This window comes from Oryx dammah, unplaced genomic scaffold (assembly GCF_014754425.2).
Source record: "Oryx dammah isolate SB20612 unplaced genomic scaffold, SCBI_Odam_1.1 HiC_scaffold_29, whole genome shotgun sequence".
Lineage (NCBI taxonomy): Eukaryota > Metazoa > Chordata > Mammalia > Artiodactyla > Bovidae > Oryx > Oryx dammah.
Genome location: NW_024070213.1, coordinates 74,307,832 through 74,329,033, shown reverse-complemented (window position 1 = coordinate 74,329,033; position 21,202 = coordinate 74,307,832). Strand labels below are relative to the sequence as shown.

General features: G+C 33.3%; 1 protein-coding gene across 9 annotated transcripts in view; it reads right to left on the bottom strand.

The window, feature by feature from the left end:
• Positions 1-12,132: 12,132 nt before the first annotated feature.
• CNOT2 (CCR4-NOT transcription complex subunit 2) overlaps positions 12,133-21,202 on the bottom strand; it is a 129,633-nt gene continuing 120,563 nt past the window's right edge. For 5 of the 9 annotated variants that reach the window (XM_040233455.1, XM_040233454.1, XM_040233457.1 and 2 more), the window contains 3 exons: positions 21,030-21,130; positions 19,161-19,305; positions 12,475-13,283 (listed from right to left, as the gene is read on the bottom strand). In XM_040233455.1, the coding sequence (XP_040089389.1) occupies positions 13,197-13,283; positions 19,161-19,305; positions 21,030-21,130 (333 nt within the window). In that variant the 3' untranslated portion in view covers positions 12,475-13,196. Of the gene's footprint in view, positions 13,284-19,160; positions 19,306-21,029; positions 21,131-21,202 lie in introns of all 9 variants that reach the window. The other 4 variants (XM_040233453.1, XM_040233461.1, XM_040233456.1 and 1 more) reach the window with 2 other exon arrangements.

Sequence of the window (21,202 nt, the reverse complement as noted above, 5' to 3'; positions counted from 1 at the left end):
ATGAGCTTTCCAGGAGCGCTGCGCGAGGCGACAGCGGCGTGCGGACCACTCTGGGAAGGTACCATTTCTAGAGCTGCGTCCTGCTCTCCTAGTTCTTTCTGCTGCTCCCTCCATGCCCTCTCCCCACATCGCCTGTGCATACCTCAGTCTCTGCTCTTTTCTTGACCTTTAAAAAGAAGATTATCTTTTTAAAATCACACTGCTATCAAAATATCAAACTTGGAGAACTATTTCGACCTACATTTTGAAGCATCAGAGTATTCACTCGGCAAAACATATAAACATGTCTTTTTCTTGACTTGCAAGTCCCGAATGAATATACTCTTAATTAAATTCAGTCATATATTCATATTCCGTTCCTGATGAATATGGAAACACCGAATCATAGAATTCTTGACTTCTCTTTCTTGGATTTCAAATGTTAGTTTACTGGTATAGTACTTTTCTACTGAGGTCCTGATCTGTTACTTTGAAGCACTCCTTTATGTGGTATTTCCAAGCAAGGGGTAAAAGCAAATTTAATTACAGGAAGACCCCAAGTGTTTTTCTGAATAAATTAAGAAGATGCATGGTTTGGAAATTTTCCGTCAGGAAGACTCTTTGTACTTTAATACCTTTCAAGTTTTGAGAGACTATTTTATTATTTTCTTCCCTTTCTGTTGGCATAAAGACAATTGTTAGTGATTACACACACTACCTGAAAGGAAATGTGAGTTTATTAGTTGAAGCATATTAACCTAAGATTACAGATTTTCAGTGTGAATCTCTTTCCTACAGTAGGTTATAATTATTTTCCTTTTCATTCTTGAGGCAGTGGTGAACAGATTAGATTTTTTGGATCTCATAGCTCTGATATGGTGAGCAACTTAACCTTGAGGCAGAATTAATTCCTATAGCTGTTCATAAAACACAGGGATGGGTTGTCTAAAAATAATTTAATGAATATGATTCACTTTTCAATGATTCTAAAGCTCAGAGAGTTGTGTGAATGTAACCTTTGCCTCAAAACTGAGGCAAGATGGTCTTCCAAGTAAATCTATAGAACAAACAACAGAAAATATTGTCTTAAATTCTTAAAGGCTTTTAAATCCATTTTTTTCAAGTTCTGCATTTAGTCACTTTCCTTCTTTATAATTATTCTAAAAGTATTTGAAGAAACTGTTGGCATCTAGCCTTCTGCTCTTTACTCATTTTTTCATACTTTTTTGCCTTTTCATACTGTTCATGGGGTTCTCAAGGCAAGAATACTGAAGTGGTTTGGCATTCCTTTCTCCAGTGAACCACGTTTAGTCAGAACTCTCAGCCATCGTCCGTCTTGGGTGGCCCTACACGGCATCTACATTTCATGCAGAGATTAGCACAATAAAGGACAGAAACAGTACGGACCTAACAGAAGCAGAAGATATTAAGAAGAGTTGGCAAGAATACACAGAAGAACTATACAGAAAAGATCTTCATGACACAGATAACCACAATGGTGTGATCAAGCACCTAGAGCCAGACATCCTGGAATGCAAAGTCAAGTGGGCCTTAGGAAGCATCACTACAAACAAAGCTAGCAGAAGTGATGGAATTCCAGCTGAGCTATTTCAAATCCAAAAAGATGATGCTGTGAAAGTGCTGTACTCAATATGCCAGCAAATCTGGAAAACTCAGCAGTGGCCATAGGACTGGAAAAGGTCAGTTTTCAATCCCAAAAGTTCCAATCCCAAAGAAAAGCAATGCCAAAGAATATTCAAACTACCAAACAATTGCACTCATTTCACACGCTAGCAAAGTAATGCTCAAAATTCTCCAGGCCAGGCGTCAACAGTGTGTGAACTATGAACTTCCAGATGTTCAAGCTAGGTTTCAAAAAGGCAGAGGAACCAGAGATCAAATTGCCAACATCCGCTGGATCATTGAAAAAGCAAGAGAGTTCAAGAAAAACATCTACTTTTGCTTTATTGACCATGCCAGAGCCTTTGACTGTGTGGATCACAACAAACGGTGGAAAATTCTTCAAGAGATGGAAATACCATACCACCTGACTTGCCTCATGAGAAACCTATATGCAGGTCAGGAAGCAACAGTTAGAACTGGACATTGAACAACAGACTGATTCCAAATTGGAAAAGGAGTATGTCAAGGCCGTATATTGTCACACGGCTTATTTAACTTACATGCAGAGTACATCATGTGAAATGCCAGGCTAGATGAAGCACAAGCTGGAATCAAGATTTTCCAGAGAAGTGTCAATAACCTCAGATATTCAGATGACATGGCCCTTATGGCAGAAAGCGAAGAACTGAAGAGCCTCTTGATGAAAGTGAAAGAGGAGAGTGAAAAAGTTGGCTTAAAACTCAACATTGAAAAAACTAAAATCATGGTATCTGGTCCCGTCATTTCATGGCAAATAGATGGGGAAATAATGGAAACAGTGAAAAAACTTTATTTTATTGAGCTCCAAAATCACTGGAGATGGTGACTGCAGCCATGAAATTAAAAGACACTTGCTCCTTGGAAGAAAAACTATGACCAACCTAGACAGCATATTAAAGCAGAGACATTACTTTACCAACAAAGGTCCGTCTATTCAAAGCTATGGTTTTTCCAGTAGTCATGTATGGATGTGAGAGTTGGATTACAATGAAAGCTGAGTGCCAAAGAAATGATGCCTTTGAACTGTGGTGTTGGAGAAGACTCTTGAGAGTCCCTTGGACTGCGAGGAGATCCAACCAGTCAATCCTAAAGGAAATCAGTCCTGAATATTCATTAGAAGGACTGATGCTGAAGCTGAAACTCCAAAACTCTGGCCACCTGATGTGAAGAACTGACTCAATGGAAAAGACCCTGATGTTGGGAAAGATTGAAGGCAGGAGGAGAAGGGGATGACAGAGGATGAGATGGTCGGATGGCATCACGGTTGCGATGGACATGAGTTTGAATAAGCTCCAGGAGTTGGTAATGGACAGGGAAGCCTGGGGTGCTGCAGTCCATGGGGTCGCAAAGAGCTGGACACAACTGAGTGACTGAGCTGAACTTACTCCTCTTATTTCTTATTTAAATTAGCTTACTTCTCTTCTGAACCTTTCATTATTTCATGTGTTTCTTACTAAAAGTCAAACATATTATAAAGACTTTCCATACTTCTATTTTATCCTTAATGGAACGCTGTGTGTTAGAGTTTCATTTATTTGAACTGGGGCTGCCTTTTCACATTTCCAAGAAAGGTTGGATATGTCAGCCCCTCAATTTCTGAAAAGAGGTCACCATCGACTCTCTTAAGTTAGGATAATGGTAAGAACACTTAGGACGTCAGAGATTCTGAACTCTGAGGCCACTAAGCGTCTTGTTTCCTGTGGAGGGCAGAGGCAACACAGAAAAGTAAAAGCTAGTCTTTTCTTTGCATAGTTGTCCACCAATTAAAATTGAGATTAAAACTGCAGTATTCAGGACCAGACTAACTTACTTGATGTACTTCTTTGATTACAGCAATGTTTTCAGGAGAATTATGGTCAAGCCTTGATGAAGTTCGTTAAAAGAAAAAATAAAACATATCTAAACAAAGACATTAAAACCATTGTTATAGTTTGTTCTCAAGATCAATATTCCTCAAGAAGTCCTGTGACTGATGTTAAAGTTGCAATATACAATTTCATATGTATGTATACCTTTATTAAAACATTGTAAAAAGTGATCATAAGTAGGGCTAGGAATAGAAGCAAATTTGGAATATGTTGGGAAAATGTTTTATACATGATTTTCAACATTTGCACATTGTGAAGTTTTTCACACTGAAACTACACACTTGGATAACTAAAATATAGGGGAGAACATTAATACTGTATCATCACCTTTTCTCATTAAAATTCACATGCTGGATAGGTTTTAGACATTTGCAATTTGAGAAGAGTAAATATGAATGAAAGCATGAGTGATCCAAAAACAAAAAATATATAGAAAAACTTTATCAAACTTTTTCATTTAGTTATGTAAATTTAGATTTTGTTATTGTCACAGAAAATTAAGTTTTCTTTCTGTTTGGTCTTAACTTTAAAAATGCTTAAAGTTGTAATAAATCATTTCCAGCTTGCTAATATTAACTTTCTTGCCATGCTTCATTGTAGAAGTAAAATATTTGCTATTAGCGTCAGAATTTTACATTCTAAATAAATTTCCTGTGGCCACTGTCTTTTCTACTTGCTTTTATTCTTTCCTGTCTATAAACTTTACCTATGATATTGAGCACATAATTATTATTGAGAACATGACTTACTAGTTTTAGATAGTTATAATCATGTTAGAACAGGAAGGGATCTTAAATAATACCTAGTTAAATAAAAGTAGGAGAAAAAGCTCCCAAAGACTTTGCATTTTGTTTTAAATAGTAAATAACGATTATTAAAAATATTTTTTCAAAGTTCAAATTTATTTGCATACAGCCTTTATCTTTGCAATTGAAAAAGAAAAGCAAAAAGCCCAGATAATCACTTCATATTAGTAAATTCATAATACTGTACTGGAAGTGCTGGTTGGATTTCCTAAATTCTTGCCATCTGTCAGTCTTTCATGTTAATGGAAGTGAACTTCTATGTATATAAATACAAATGTAGTAAAAGGGACATCAGCTTTGAAATTAGAAAGCATGAAGCTAAGAAGTTTTGGTCTTAACATTAAGAATAAATAGTTTGACATAACTGATGTTTCAGACTGGAACATTTCATGATTTTTATTCCAAGTTGATTTTGTTCTTCCCATATTCTTCAAAACTTAGGTATTACTCTCTTAACAGTTCTCAGTTCTGTGTCATTTAATAATTCCCAAATATGGAAAGTGCCTCTTAGTACAGTGACTAACAGGGGGAGTGTCTGTCTTTGGAGAAATAGACCAACATCTACTGAACACCTACTATAAGCCAATGCTCTAATTTAATCTTACCGTGAGATGAAGAGGAACAAAATTAAAAACCTTTTCCAAGATTGCGCATGTGTTTATTATGGCATATTACACGGCCCATTCTTTTTTTACTTTTTTTACTCTACTAAGTCACATGCAACTCTTGTGACCCCATGGACTGTAGCCCGCGAGGCTCCTCTGTCCATGGGATTATCCAGGCAAGAATACTGGAGTGGGTTGCCATTTCCTTCTCCAGGGGATCTTTCCTACCCAGGGATCGAATGTGGGTCTCCTGTGTAGCAGGCAGATTCTTTACCAACTGAGCTACAAGGGAAATCCCTTCTACTGTACTACACCATTGCTAAGGAATTATTGTCTTCAATACAAAAGAAGTGTAGGTAATACAAGTGGATTTAAAATGTGCTTTTATACGTATATTCAAGTATGGTTAGCCTTGATCAAAATCCATATTGTGAAACCTGACTATGAAGTGGTGGTGGCGGGAGCACAGTGGGTAGAGAATGCCGGAGGTGATGACTTAATCTGGTCCTCCTCTTTTACTCAGAAACACTTGTGTTGAAAATAGCTCATTTTTAGATGCATAACAAATATAAGTAGTACTGTGTTATGCAGGAGAGGGAGATTAAGTGTAGTATTCAGGTTTCAGAGAGACTTGTTAGAACTAAATTCAAGCTATTCAAAGCTTTTGTTACTGTAGAAGTAAACACAGGGAATGAGATGTTAACACAAATCATTAAATCATTTTAGGGTAGAAGAAAAGCCCAAGTGAGTGAATGAAGTCCCTCAGTCGTGTCTGACTCTTTGCCACCCCATGGACTATAGTCTGTGGAATTTTCCAGGCCAGAACACTGGAGTGGGTAGCTGTTCTCTTCTCCAGTGGATCTTCCCAACTCAGGCATTGTAGGCATATTCTTTACCAGCTGAGCCATCAGAGAAGTCCAAGAATACTGGAGTGAGTAGCCTATCCCTTCTGCAGAGGATCTTCCTGACCCAGGAATCAAACTGCGGTCGCCTGCATTGCAGGCAGATTCTTTACCAACTGAGCTATCAGAGAAGCCCCAGAAGAAAAGTCTATCTTCCTCTTAATGCAGGGAATCACCTAATACTTCTAATAATAGCTTCCTTGCTTTTGCTTGGACACTGCCAGTGATGAAAAAGTCATTAACTCTTATTGCTATTCATTTGATTTTTGTACATTTAAAACATTTATGGTGTAGTATTTTCTTGTAAGCTGAAATCTGCCTTGCCATAACATCCATGTAAATATCCTTATTCTGCCCTCTGGTGTTACACAGGTTAAAGATAGTCTGTCTCACAAATGATAATCTGCCTTACAAATTTAAGATATGGGAAGACAACTGTCATGTCCTTAGGCTCTTTTTTCTTAGGCTATTCTTAAATTTCTTCATATTCTCTTTTGATATGGTTTAGAAAACCAAACCAAAATGCTAAGAAAAATAGATAACTGGAGGTTGGAAACATTCTCTAAAACAAAAGTCTGAACCTTTCTTTTCCATGTTTTCCTGCTGACAAACATTTCTGGGACAGAGGACATTGCTGTTCACTAATGAACAATATAACTGCAAAAAGATTTTGGCTTTATTCATTAGAATTGGGATTCCAAAAAGTGATATGCAAGTCAACTCATTTAACATTCAAATATTAAATCATTTAGAGTGAGCTGAAAAAAATTATTTTTAAAAACAGGTATAATTTTCCACTCAATAAAGGGACATAACTTGTTTTATATTTGAAGACTATTAACCATTTGAAGATTATAACCTAAAACATTAAAAATAAAAATGTCTGACTCCTAAGAGGAAAACTATTTAACAGCTCAAATTTTCTCTTAAAACAGACCATTTTTTCATGCAACTGTTACATATGGTAATTACATCTTAAAATAAATGTTCAGTATGTAAGATTTAAAGGTAGCTTCAAAACATTCTGGCTGCCCTAAATCTTTATTTTTGTACAAAGGATAAAACTATTTATATCATTCCTGCATGTAATTTTTTCTCATTGAGCTGTATATTTTTGAATAATCATCAATTTCAAAGTTCAATTTCAAAGTCTTTTCATTATAAATGAGTAACCATAGAGCTGGTCCTAAAAATAATCCCATACACCCGGCCATTTGTTGACATCATAACTCTTTGAAATCTGATGCATTTCTTCCAAAATGTTTAAAGAACTCTCAAGTGTTATTCCTAAAATTATCTTGAGTATATACTAGAGAATAGATTGGTCTGGAAGAAAAACATCACCTGTTATAAGTTTTAAAAATTATGTGGTCAAAATGTTACTTAGGCTAAATACAAATGCATGTTAGCAGAACATTATGTTTCAGGGTATGCTTATGAAAATTCAGAGACTAGCTCTGATTCATAGTAAGAATTTGTTTTCCTCAGCTAGTATCCTCAGTTGTTGCTTAAAGGAACTACCATGTGGGGCAGAGGCTATTATATCTCACGCTCTCTAACAAAAATGTCAAAATATATTTGTGGTGTGGTAGATGCCTTCTCAGGCCTTAGAAGTGAAAACTTAAGTTTTGCTATAGAGAAGATAAGTAATTTATTAGCTAAAGTATTAAATATTTTGGCAAATGCCAAGTGGGTGGCCATAAGCTGTTAAGACTATGCAATAATTTGGGTTTTCGACAGATAGGAAATTATGACAGTGAAAACCACCATCGACTTCTTGGCATTTTCAAGAAGTTATTTAAATGACTGGATTAAAAAAAACTTTTCAGTTGATGGACATAGAGTTGATAGTGCACCTAACTGCCCTTAGCAGTTTTTATGCATATAAGTTGAAGTGGCAATCAATGTCTAGCAAAAATATCCCAAGGAAATAACTAAGGTTAAAAAAAAAAAGAGAATAAGCATCTTTGCTGTGTTGTACTTGGAAATGGATTTAACTCCCTCAGTATTCTGCTCTAATAAATACTATTGTTAACAATGCAGTGTCTGTACTAGAACACTGGTTGATGCCCTCGATACACAGTAATGCATTATCCCAAGAACAACTTGGTTTGAGTTTCACCAGGATCTGAGGACTTTATTCTAGTTAATACTTATACAGTAGGCATAGAATAGTATAAGTGGTAGTTCACTAACTTCAGAAATGACTTGTGGTACTTAACTGAATTTTGTATTCTTGGCCTCTCCATAGATATTCAAAAATCAGAGTATGTAAACATGAGACCTAAAACATATTTTTAATATGCTCCCCAGTTGATTCTTGTGCACATCCAGTTTGAGAATTACCTAACTAGAGGATAACTGGTGAGTTCCTGCAGCTGTCTCAATCCAAATTAAGCTTTCTATAATCAAATTTAATGTTTTCTTTATGAGTAAAAAATAGTATTATTGCTTAATCAAATTTTTGTGATCACCAATGTGACAGAAAACAGGAGATTGTACACTAATACAATGTATTAGTGAAATTCACCTCAAAATTTTAAAACTCTTCTCTCCTTTGAATGTAGAACTAAATACAAACATAAATAAATCTGGGGAATATACACATCACATGATTTACTAGTCTTTGTGCTTTACTGTTTCATGTTCCTACTCCAAAATTAAAAATGCAAGTTGCCTTTGATTAAATCTTTCCAAAGATATTGCAGTAATTTAAAGTAAACCTTACCTATGACTAAGAGAAGAGCACATTTTAGACTAATCAGTTTTCAGTATGTAATTTTTAGCCCTGATGACATCATGTTCTTTGACTTCAGATCAAGAAGAGTATCAACATATGAAAAGAGCTGAAGTTATCAAGTCCCACATTTTACTCAAAAAGATAGTTGCCTCAACATCAATTCTGACAGTCACCTAGTTTCTGCTTCAACATTTCTGTTGATGGAAATCTCACTTCATGAAGCATTTAATACTGTGGGATAGGCACCTTAATATAGAGAACAAAAAATTGTCTCAACTTCCATCTGCTGGTTTGAGACTTGCCCTCTTCATTTAAATCCTTCTTGTATTTGCAGACAGCTACCATGTCTCCCCATAGTTGTCTGCTGTCTCTCCTCCAAGGGCCGCATCTGATCAATTCAGTTCTTCCCATACATGACATCTTTGAAACTGCTAGGTATTTTGAAATTTGTGATTTCTCTAACTGAACTACTTTTGTTCCTTTGTGAATACAAAATAATGGTACCTTAAAATTGTTGGCAATTACGTTTGCTGAGACACAATAATTATCCCACTTAAATACGTTTTCAACCAATGACAGAAACTCAGTCATCCAGTTCAATTCCTTACCTTATACACAGAACACTATCCAGCCAGTCTCTCCTTGGTTACATCATGTGAAGTTGAATTTAATGCCTTACAAATCAATTCTTTTCAAAATCTCATCTCAGTTACATCTTAATATTGTGCTGAATGAAATCTTTACCGGTTGTAGTTCTGCCCTTCAGTTACACAAATGAAATTTGTCTTTCACTGACAGCTCAAGTTTGATACCTGAAGACAGATTATTGATTCCAAAGCTAAACATTCCTTCTTCCTGGTGGGTTTTTTTTTTAATGTTACTTTAACATATAATGAGGATACTCAAAAACCTTACCTCTGATGCTATGCTTAAGACAACATATTAATCCATGTAAAACACTTAAAGAGTGTTGCTTGGTAGCTAGACTGCACGTCACATTTTCTCCTGCCTTCCCTAGTCATGGTAGCTCTTAAAATCCATCAAACTTTCCTATCTTGTTCTGAGCGCTCTACTTGTGTTAATGTAGTTGAAGATTAGATTAGCGTTTTTGGCAATAAAATAACAATTTGATCTATATATGAACAACTTTTAAGCCATGGTATATCCCACCAGGCTTTATTCAATAGCAACCAAAGTGCAAAACTAAGTAATTTTTCTGGTGCAATGTATCCTATTTGATGTAATTTAAAAAGATTACTGGGTTAGATTGAGATTCCAATTTTGACTTTTAATGTGTTTATTTGCTTCATCTCCTAGATTTGTCATTTATTCATGGTATGATCTAATTCATTAGTGATGCTGTAACACTAGCAGCAAAGAGAGAAACTTGACATGCCATTATGATCTACGTTTTAAAGACATTGAGATATATATGGCTTATGTCATTTTCCAGAGACTGTTTTAGAACCAGTTACCAGGTATTCCTGTATCTTCTTTGTTAACTCAAAGACAAACCATGGTTAAGAGAACGTTAAAAGATGGACATACCCTTTCTTTACACATATACACATTTAGTTTCTCAGAAATTTTTTTGCAAGTTTGATGCTATTAAGCAAATTTAAGTTAAAATAAGTGAGACCTCCTTTGCACCCATGCTCAGATGCAAAAGAATGGAAAATCTATGGCTTTGGAATGAAGGAAGATTCAGAAGGATTAGCTAGAGCGGGAAAAATTTGCAAGTTTTGAGAATTGAAAATGCCTAAAAAGATTCTTTTAAAAATGGAACTACAGCAGAAAAGTTATTTCAAAGCCCACTGCTTTGTTTTATTTTCAATTTGGAATTATCCATTTATACCAATCAACATATATTTACTAAGCACCTACTGTGTCCCAAGTTCAGTGGCAAAAAGGAAAAGACCAGACAAATGGAAACTGGAAAAATTTATATACTGTGAGAATTTAAAATTTCATTTCTTAATTAAAATGTTGTATCCAGTGAAAACTATCTGTGCAGTGAGAAACCCCTAAAGGTGAAATTTATCATATTACAGTATCACCACAAGCAGCACAGAATATATCTAAAACTAAACAGCTGAAAGGACTTTCTTTTGCAACTAAGTAGCTTTTGTTTCAGAAAGCCAATTATAGTATAATCACAACATTTATTTAACAAATGTACGTGTCACTATAGAGGGAAAAGTTAACAGAATTAAATCTAAGGCAACTGGAAATATTAGTTTAGGTCAACTTCTGTCCATAGGTAACCACAAATTATAAAACCAAGGAATATAACAGTGTGTTAAAGAGTTTAATACAGTATTTTAAAGATTTCAGATAGAATTTTAAAACTTGGATTTGAAGTCAAGAACACGGCACTTTCTGCTATCAACAAATTATAAAAAGTTTGTTTACATGTAAGAATTTTCTCATTTTGATGATTCAGAGTAAAAAGGAACTCAGAAAACTGGAAAAATATGCACTTAAAACTTTGCATTTAGCAGTTAAACAAGTAGAGAGCCAAACCACTTGATGAACTATCTTGTTTTTGTGAGTTATTCACAGTCCCAATCGTGATAGTGCTAACACTTGTTATGTTTATACTTGAAAGAATAAAGAGCCCCTTCCATTTTTTTCTACCCGTTTCTTTTGATTATGTAGGAAAAGTTACATTTTACATAGTATATTATTATGAAAAAATGTGATCTGCTTTTAAGAAATTGATTTCTAGATTTAGTTCTTATTTATGCCAAGTTAGGTATGTGTTCTGTGAAGTTTTTTTATTTGCACAAAAGTTAAATTACGTAAGTACCATCTTCCTAAAGAAGAGATGCTTTGGTTTAAATCTAAAGATTATAAAATCTTGATATTTTGATGTCAGTTTCTCATATCTCAAAATATATAGAAAAAGGTAAATCTTGAGTCATTTTATATTCCTGATATACAAATAAGTTTATCTGTTTCATTTTCAAACATGATTTAGTAAATGTCAATAAACTTTCATTCTTCATAGAAAAAAATAGCTTAAAAATGAAAATTTTAAAGAATAAAAACTCATTGCTTAAAAAAAAATTTCTATCTCTAGTTCTACTTTCATAACTTCAATATTTATCTTTAAGTGGAAAAGAATCCATCAATGTGTATGTGAAATAACCAGGCAAGCAAACTGAAGGGAAAGATGATTCCACTCCTCTTTGGCTTAATTTGTACATTATTTCTTTAAGATATATCTCAAAGGTCTATTAAATTTCTTATACACTTCTCACAAAAGCAAAGTGTTTTGATTGAGTGTCTGGAGTGTTCAGAAGTTTTATTTCTAATGTTGTTATTATTCACTTAAAAAATAGTTTTCTTTGTTTAGATCTGGTTAACACTAAGAATGTCTACATTTTTAACCTGCAAATGAAATGGTATATGGTTCCATTAAATGAGCTGTCAAAAGCAAAAAAAAAAAAAAAAAAAAAGACTGCATTTTAAATTGTTCAGATACCATTCAGTCGTAAAAGTTTTTCTTCTCTGTATTTCATGTTGAAGAAATAAGTTCACAATTTCAAATCAAAGTCAACACTGCAGTGAGGAGAGCTTTTCTACTTTATTACAAAGAGAAGAAGCCTTTATGTGGTCAGAAAATACAAGATTGATCTTTTTTTTCTCTTCCTATGAAACGCTGCTGTTCAAACAGCCAGAGTGAATTGTCTCAGTTCACTTCTTTAAGTCCCATCACATTCACTTGGGTATGGATGTCCTTGGCTGCTGAAAATCTGGCCCTTTAGTGCACAGGGCGACAAAGTCCCCTGACCAGCAGTTCCAGAATGTCCCATTTTCATATATTGCATCCATGCACACCTCCTAAAAATGAGGTACAGCAGGGCAAACATTTTCCAAAATAGATGTCATATATATAATATATACACATTCGTACATACATACCTTTATTCATGTGATGTCCAAAAATTTAAAAAAAATGTACACATTTATTACAAAATCGTAACAAAGACTGGACAGTGTTTTGCTCATTCTGGAAAGATGAAGCTCAGTAATAACACAACCCTGGAAACCATCCAGAGATTGTGGCAATATCTTTCTTCTAAACAGTCAGATATTCTTGCGTTAAGCTTGGCGAAACTGCCTTTCAAAAACAGAAGGGGAAGTAAAATGAAGGAAGCAGACCTTGCTCATCTTTCCAAATGAAATACGAGAAGGATCTTCACATAAAAATGCACAAACATTTGTTATTTTATTACCAATAGTGCTACAATGAACAATGCAAATTTTGTGGTCTAATTCTGTTGAGTCTCTTGTGGGTTTTTTTTTTTAACATTTTAGAAACTAAATGGTAAACTTCTGTCAGTGTACTTGCTTGTCTTTATAGACCCAAGTCTGTCTGCTGGCAAAAAAAAAGAAAATAAATGAAAAAAAATTCAGACCCTGCTCGAACTAGAGAAAAACAAATTACAAATTTAGTTGTTGGGCAGCACATAATTAGTAAGGCAGGACCTCAAATGGTGACCCTTTGCGTAAGCCAATTGCCAGATCCTCAAGGAATTAAAACCAGGGTGCCTGAGCCACATCAGTTCTGCAGTTATGTTGAGTATTGTGCTGAGACAGCCATACCCCAAGAAAAGGGAAGTCTTTTTTTAGAAGGCTTGCTGAGCAGGGTTGTAGTTGAAGGTGGATGGCAGGTGAGGCCGTTCTTCTAATTTGTCATATTCCAGATGGAACTCCTATAAAACCAAATTTAAAAATTTAGATGATTTCCTCTCTCTCTGATCTCAGATTTTTGTCAAAATATATTTTATTTACTATATGAACAAATAAAATACCTATAAGATATGTGAATGAAGAGATATACCAACTCTTTTTTTCCCAAGTAAAATACAGCTTGAAGAAAAATAATGTGCTGTAGTTCCTATCTGATAAATACAAAAATGTAGACTTTCTGCATAAAAGTCAGAGACTAGTCATGAGCATCTATTTTATGACACAGAAATTTTATGCATTTTTTGCTTAAAAATAAAAGCTTGAAGGAAGCAATTACTGTATTGCTAATAAAAAGTATTAAAAATTATAATTTAAAGTAAAGCTACCTTCAATGAAGTATAAAAGTTAAACATTTTTTTTTTTCATGAAAAAAGTTTAGAAATAAAGGATTTCTCAATTTGTCTTATCACATGTTTTTTAAAAAACAAACATTAAAGTTATTTTAAGGTCATTATCTGGGGAAAACTCACACCTCACCTCTCCAGACTTCTCATTTCACAATCCTCAAATCCTGAAAAGATGTAACTACCACCCCAAAACTGACAGTGCTTTTGCTACAGGCACATCTGAAGATGAACTATATATAGCTCATTTTAATTAAACTTTCAAAACACTACATGAGCTTTAAAATTTAAGAATGATAAAGCACATTCTTCATACTTCACCAAGATCAAGAAGAGAGATGAAGAATATAACTCTGTATATTAAAAGAAAACAAACACTTTTTTAAACCAAAAGGCCAGAGGTTCTAAAATTATTAATTCTACAACCTGAATTGAGGTAGCACAAACCATCTCAGTTAATCCCATTTAAAACATTATGAACCATTATATGTACTACACACTAAAGAAAGCCAAGTAATGTCAGTACCATGGCTTAATATATTTTACCTGTTTTATTTCAAATTAATTCATGATAGATATTTTCATTATTAAATTAAGTGAAAATTTCATTATTACAATGAAAACCTAGGTCATGAGTTATAAAACCAAAGATTTAAAATTTTAGGATATTACAATAAGAATTATAGAAATAGCAGGTATCAGCAGCCTAGTATGTGTCAAAACTAGAGACAGAACTAATTTTGTTCTCATCTTCATAACTGAAAAGTAGTCATCATTACCTTCATACTTGCATTGGAGGAAAATGAAGCTCACAAGTAACCTGCCCAAGTCATACAATAACTGGCAGATCAAGGAGTAGGATCTAGACCTGTAGGACACCGAAGCCCATGATTTTCCTAGTATAACACATTTTTAGCCCAAAACCCAAAACTACTTAATTACACTTCTATCCAGAAATAATGTTGAAAAAATTCAGTCCAGTGACTGTAAGGAAGGCACACTGTGATGACTTTTAAAAAGTTCACTTTAGCGTTAACTAAGACACAGAACTTATTTGCTTATCAGTAAAACTTTAGCAAACACCAGCATCATCATCATACTCAACATAGCCTTCCTAAAGCTTTGTGTAGGCACCTCTCCCTCTCTCGATACCTTGTCTAGGTTTTAAAAGGATTTGTTGCCTGGCTAAAGATAAGTATCGAAGTTAGTGGAGAAAGTATCTTCCTGTTGTATCATTCTTTAGAAATTAAAATTGGCTAACTTTAGTTCCAAAATATGTGTAGTTATTGGGTATAAAGTGTATTTGTAGCTGACAAATCATATACTCCATTATCTGAGATATAGAAATTAAAATTTTGTTCCATTGTCCTGTCCTCATCATTGTACACTGGTGAATTACACTGTATTATCAGAATTTAAACTAGAGTAACTTCATCATATTGAAGATCAGTCTAAACCTAGGGAGTAAATATGATAATTAAAATCTCAAAGACTTTATATATCAGAGATTCAGAAATTAAAGAGATCAAATTTGGTCTCATTTTTAAAAACTTTTTGTCTTCTATGTCTTTTTATTTTTCTTAAAAGACATAAAGACTTAAAAGAGTTTTTCTTTGTTCCCTAACTTTACTGATCATATCTTTTTTACGTGTTTATCTTACATGTACACACGTACCACACACCACACACACACTTTTCTATAATCTGTAGGGGCAAGAAGTGTGTCTGTTTTGTGTATCACCATCTACTGCCCAGAATACTGAGAATACTACTGAGCTGCCAGGCTCCCAGCAGGGGTATAATGAATGGCTAATGAATAAATAAACATAAATTTTCATTTGTTTTAGGAACAGAACACTTACAATTTTTAAATATTCAAAGATTAGGTATTCGAAGGTCTATGCATATAATTGCTTTAATGGAAAAAAAGATTTGTAGATGACAGTTAAATGGTTTAAAGACTAGAAAGAGTTCTAGGCACTAAAAATCACATTTATAGTAGGTTATGATATGATAAAGGATCCTAAACATTAAAAATCCTACTCAGTGTTGGACCCATAAGGTAAACTCAGCCTGAAAGAATTCTGACACTTTAAGTCTTTATAGTTTGAGAAAGCCATTTTCACCTGAAAATTCTCCGTGGGTAAAATTATTTTAAAAATCTTACTCATTGAGACTGTATATAACAAAATTTTTAATTAACAGGATATTTAATAATTCCAACTTAATTACATAGGACAGATCACAGTGTGTCAACAAAATAGATTATCTAAAAAAGAATAAGCAAATATGGTGTAAAATTTTTTTTGCGTTTTTTTTCTTTTTGGTTACAGTATCAAAATTTTTATGAAAATACATTATTGAGATATAGGAAATTCTTTATATAAATAATGGGGCTGTATCCTAGAACTCACAGAAAATTTTAGGGGAGAAAGTATACTTCTGATTTAAGTAATCTAATCCCTTTACTTGAAGTTATAGTTCTTCAGTTCTCTGAAAATATTAAGTAATTTGCCGAAATGAAATACAAGTATGACTGAAAACATGATTACGGTCTTGATCAGGTCAATACTTTTCAATAATACCGTAACATCAAGCTATTAACTTATAATACTAATTCATACAGAAGGCTTCTTATCACTTGATGCTATTAAATTCATGTTCTTTACCTGTGAATAATAAACCACAACCACTTTACAGATGGGGAGGACTTTGACTTGGGACATGGCACATCAATGGATTTTCTATAGTTTGATGAAGTCTGTTAATAAATATACTATGGGATTCTTAATTCCTAATCCAATTTCTAGAAAAACAGTGAAAACATCCTTAAAAAAAAAAAAACCAGAAGCCTTTGTGAAGTTTATTCTGTGAATATAACATAAAATTTTAAGTCCATGAATTTTTAAAATAGAATCAAAAGAAGAGAGCTGCATATTAATATTTGATAGAAACCAGTATTTCTGCTTATTTTCATCACTATGAAAATCATTTTGTTGAAGAATATCAGTGCAAGTGGCCAACAAATTACTTTAAGAAAGATTTCTCAAAAATAGTTTAATAATGATATTTCTCAAATTTTATTTTTCAGCTTCACAGCTAAACATTTTAAAGGTAAAAGTTAAGGCAAACGCTCAACTTACACAGGAGAGATCAGAAAAAACTGGGTAAAATTATTACTTTACATATATACACACACATATATAATTTTCTTTAAAATGACATTTACCTGAGAAATTGCTTTCATGGGAAATTAGGGGACTTATTAATGTTCAAGTTGTTTCTGAATATTTCTCTTTCTGGAAAACTGATTTTTTTTTTTCATGTAAATTGATTTCCTCACAGATTTCAAATTAAAATTCAACTAAAATTATATATCTACTGATTCAAATATCTATTTCTTTTTGCATATGTTTGGAATAATTTATGATCTTGAGCAAAATGCTTCAAATGAGTAGAACAAACTTTAGTTATTTACTATTAGAATTTTTCCCTTCCAAAGATACTCCTCCTATAGAACCAGGTTCTCTAACTATGGTGTCAAGGACCAGCATTATCATTGGCATCACTTGGGAATTTGTTAGCAAAGCAACTTCTCATGTCCCACCCATAGACCTACTTGAACCAGAAACAAAGCAGGTTGGCCCAGCAACCTGCCAGATGATAAAACAAGGCCTCCAGATAATTCTGAAGCAAGCTAGAACCACTGACCTAACAACAATCAGAATTTCTCCATCTTGGAATTATGATAATAATCTATAATAATAACACTGATAAAAACAACAACTACCACCACAACTACTCTCCCATATCAAATACCTAATGTATGCCAAGCAGTGCACTCAGTGTATATGTGTGCCTGTGTAATCTCAATTAATCTACATGATAATCAGAGGTAAGAATCATTCTGATTTAAAAGATAAGGAAGAGAGAGAGGGAGAGAGAGAAGTTGCTCAGTCATGTCTGACTCTTTGCGACCCCCATGGACTGTAGCCTACCAGGCTCCTCTGTCCATGGGATTTTTCAGGCAAGAGTACTGGAGTGGATTGCCATTTCCTTCTCCAGGGGATCTTCCCGACCCAGGCATCGAACCCAGGTCTCCCACATTGCAGGCAGACGCTTTACTGTCTGAGCCACCAGGGAAAGGAAGCAGGTATGGAAAGGAAACTAGTACAAAGTCAAAGTATAAACAGCATAAACAGGAGTTAAATTCAAATCCTGATACAAGAGTTATGGTTTTCTACTTCACTAGATTTATTAAAGAACAGGTTAATATACACAATGTCCTGTATACTATCTGTAATTAATTATTTGTATTTAACTAAAAAGGTTAGGTCATGAATCTACCTTTTAAAGTCAAGAGGTGCATATTAGAATTGTTAAAATAACTCAAGTACAGTGTAGAGTGGTATCTAGACTTGGACTGAGAAGCAATGACATTTACCATTAGAGAAATACCCCAAAATAATAATAATGAGGAAAGGTTTAACCTTTTGTAGGTGTTGTTGTCTTTTTTTTTTTTTTTTTAAGCTCACCTTTTCAATTTTTTTTTTTTTCATGTTTTATATGAAGTCTTTTAGGGATGTAAAATTTTGTAATAATTATCTGGTAAGCATTTTATACTATCTTTAAAAAATATTTTACTCTTCAGTTTAGTAAAGCTGATTAAAAAAAAACACTAAAAATTTATCCAATGAAAAGAAAGTTTTTTCTGTTTAAATTTAATAAAACCAACAAAACTGACTCTTTAGTTTTTAATCCTTAGATTCGTCAGTGGAAAGAACATTCAGAGAAATCCTGAAGTTATGAAATCAGACACTGTGAACTGTATTTTCTACTAGGTAGAGTAAGCACCTACACAAGGAACTAAACACGAATGTGTAATATGCTACAGTACGGATGAAAGCTGCATGCGGGACAGTCAGAAAGGTGAGGAAAAGTGGCAAACCAGAACAATTTTCCACTGGCCTCTTCCCCCCAGCTACTTCACATACTAGTCAAAGGAACAATCATGATTAATGCATGCGATTTTCTTTCTTTATATTTACTTGCAAATAAAAACTCAACCATATTTCCTGCAACGAGTGCAAGTGTTTAAAAAGTCTACGTCTATTTATATACTGGCTTTAGGGGAAAATCTCATATTTGCTTAAAGTAATAATAATATAAGAATACATGACCGGGATTGAAAGAGGGTATCTTTATTTTACAACTGAGCAGACACAAAAATATTTCAAATGTCACCAAGGCTTGTGAAAAATTACAAAATTTCTTACCAAGTTCAATCATTTTCCTAAACTATAGGTAAAATGAACTACTTCCAGATACTCTCCCAGAATTTAAAACAAGCCAAGGAGGTGGAGACAACGGACTCAGCAAATATATGGCACATTATTAGAATGGATGTACTGGTACATATAAACAGATAAAAGAGGACACTTCTTATTAAAATCTAGATTTATACATTTACACATTTGCACACGGAAAAAAATATACCTTAGCTACTTTCCTCCAGTTAAGACAGTCAAAGAAGTAATATGTTCCCCTCTCATATGTATTGGTTTTCATTGTTGGCTCCATGCCTGGTGCCCTGGTAATCCATACTCGTTCTTCTTTGTGGTATCTCCAATCACGGTTAAAACTTCAATTTTTAAGAGAAAAAGACAATTAATTTTTTCCTGTAGCTCACATCAAACATTTTCTACATCTTGTAAAACACTTTTCAGAAAATAATAAACAGAACAACTATATGAATATTGATGCTTTTTTACCCTGATTTTTAGTTATTAAATACAAACCTAGTAAAATAAATATAGGAAAAGACTTTTTAAAATTTCTCCCAAAACCACACTCTTTAATTAATACACACATCTTTATTTAACTGGAGAGATTTTTTATGCAAACAAAATGAGATCTTAAAAGCTCTACGAGCAATGTGATAAAAACTCTGGCAGACCAAATAAAGATCCAGTGTTCCAAAAACTTCATTCCTTTTTCGTTCTTAATATTCAATAGAAATTCTCTCTATTAAAACAAACAAAAATCTCAACTATTTGTGTTATTTTGTAAGAAACTAAATGCAAAGCCTATTTAAATTAACTAAATTCACATAAAATTTGTAACTAATTTCAAATTTAAAAATATTTAGAAAATTCTTAATGAGTGTATTACTTTTATTTTTTATTCAGATCTCATTGATCCTAAATTCTCAATAGCCCAAAGGATATCCATTAATATTCACATAATAATCAATGATAGTTTACACCACCTGTAAACCAGGGAAGTAACATCCAAAGGAGGTAAATGTACCACAGAAAATGTCTCTGGTAGAACAAACCTCCATGCAAACAAATTCCTTCCTATCAATACAATGAGGAGTTATTTTAGACATATATTTTATATATGTTTATATATTTTTAGACATAAATAAGATATGAGACAGAACTGCCAGTGATGGATGAATGAATGACTGATGAATTTATTTATGTATGGAGTAAATCAGAAGGAACAAGTAACAAATGCTATCTTACAAAAAATGAGGGGAAACATGGAAAAAGCCAAATTCTCAACTGAGAAATTAAAAACAATTTATTACCAACACAGTGAATTTTACATTTTAAAAGTATCTGATCCAATGCCATTTATAGAAATGTTAATAATGTTAAATAATATGTTAAATAAAATGTTAATAATATAAAATACTGAACTCTATAAAAAGGTCTCCCAATCATTACGTCGAAAGTTTTTGGTAACAATTCACTTCATAGTAAACACAATTCATAGAATGTTTATTGCTAACGAAATGTTACCAACTGGACATATAAAAAAATGACACAAAATTTTTATTCTTAGAGCATAAGGTAAAAACAGAAATGCTCAGAAAAACAATATATTTAATGGACCAATTTCTTAATAGTAGTTTATATAAGTTGGCCAATAGGCTTCTGATAATAACTATGGGGTTCATTTTATCAATACTTCAAAATACACAAGAAATATGCACAGTGCCTTGCCCCTGTAATGCTCAATATATATAATAAATGATGAAATTCACTGTCATTAGCATTAAGTGGTTCCACAAGGAGAAAGATGACCCACAGTTATGAACCATATCTTATACTTATTTATAAAAATCAGATTTACCAAATGCACGAATCAAGCTGATCCTGACCTTTTACAAATTTAGAGTTATTTAAGTTTGAAAATGCTTTTTATGTATACAGCTAAAAGCAAAACAAATTTCTTGATGAATATTTCCATTCTAAAAACAAAGACAAAAACTACAGCCATTGTCATAAAAAAAAACTTTTAGAATAAACAAGATCTACTATAATACAAAAGTTTTTAAAAATACTTTGAACATACAGCTCTACTGCAGCTAAAAGTTGTAATACGTCTCCTCCGTTCATGTAATAGAGATAGAAAAGAAGGTCTTCTCCGTATCGGCCAAGTTTTATTGCAGCCAGCTGGAAAAGATACATTATTCTGAAATGTAAAATGAGTTTGAAAATCCTAACATATAACTGATTCCACTAAAG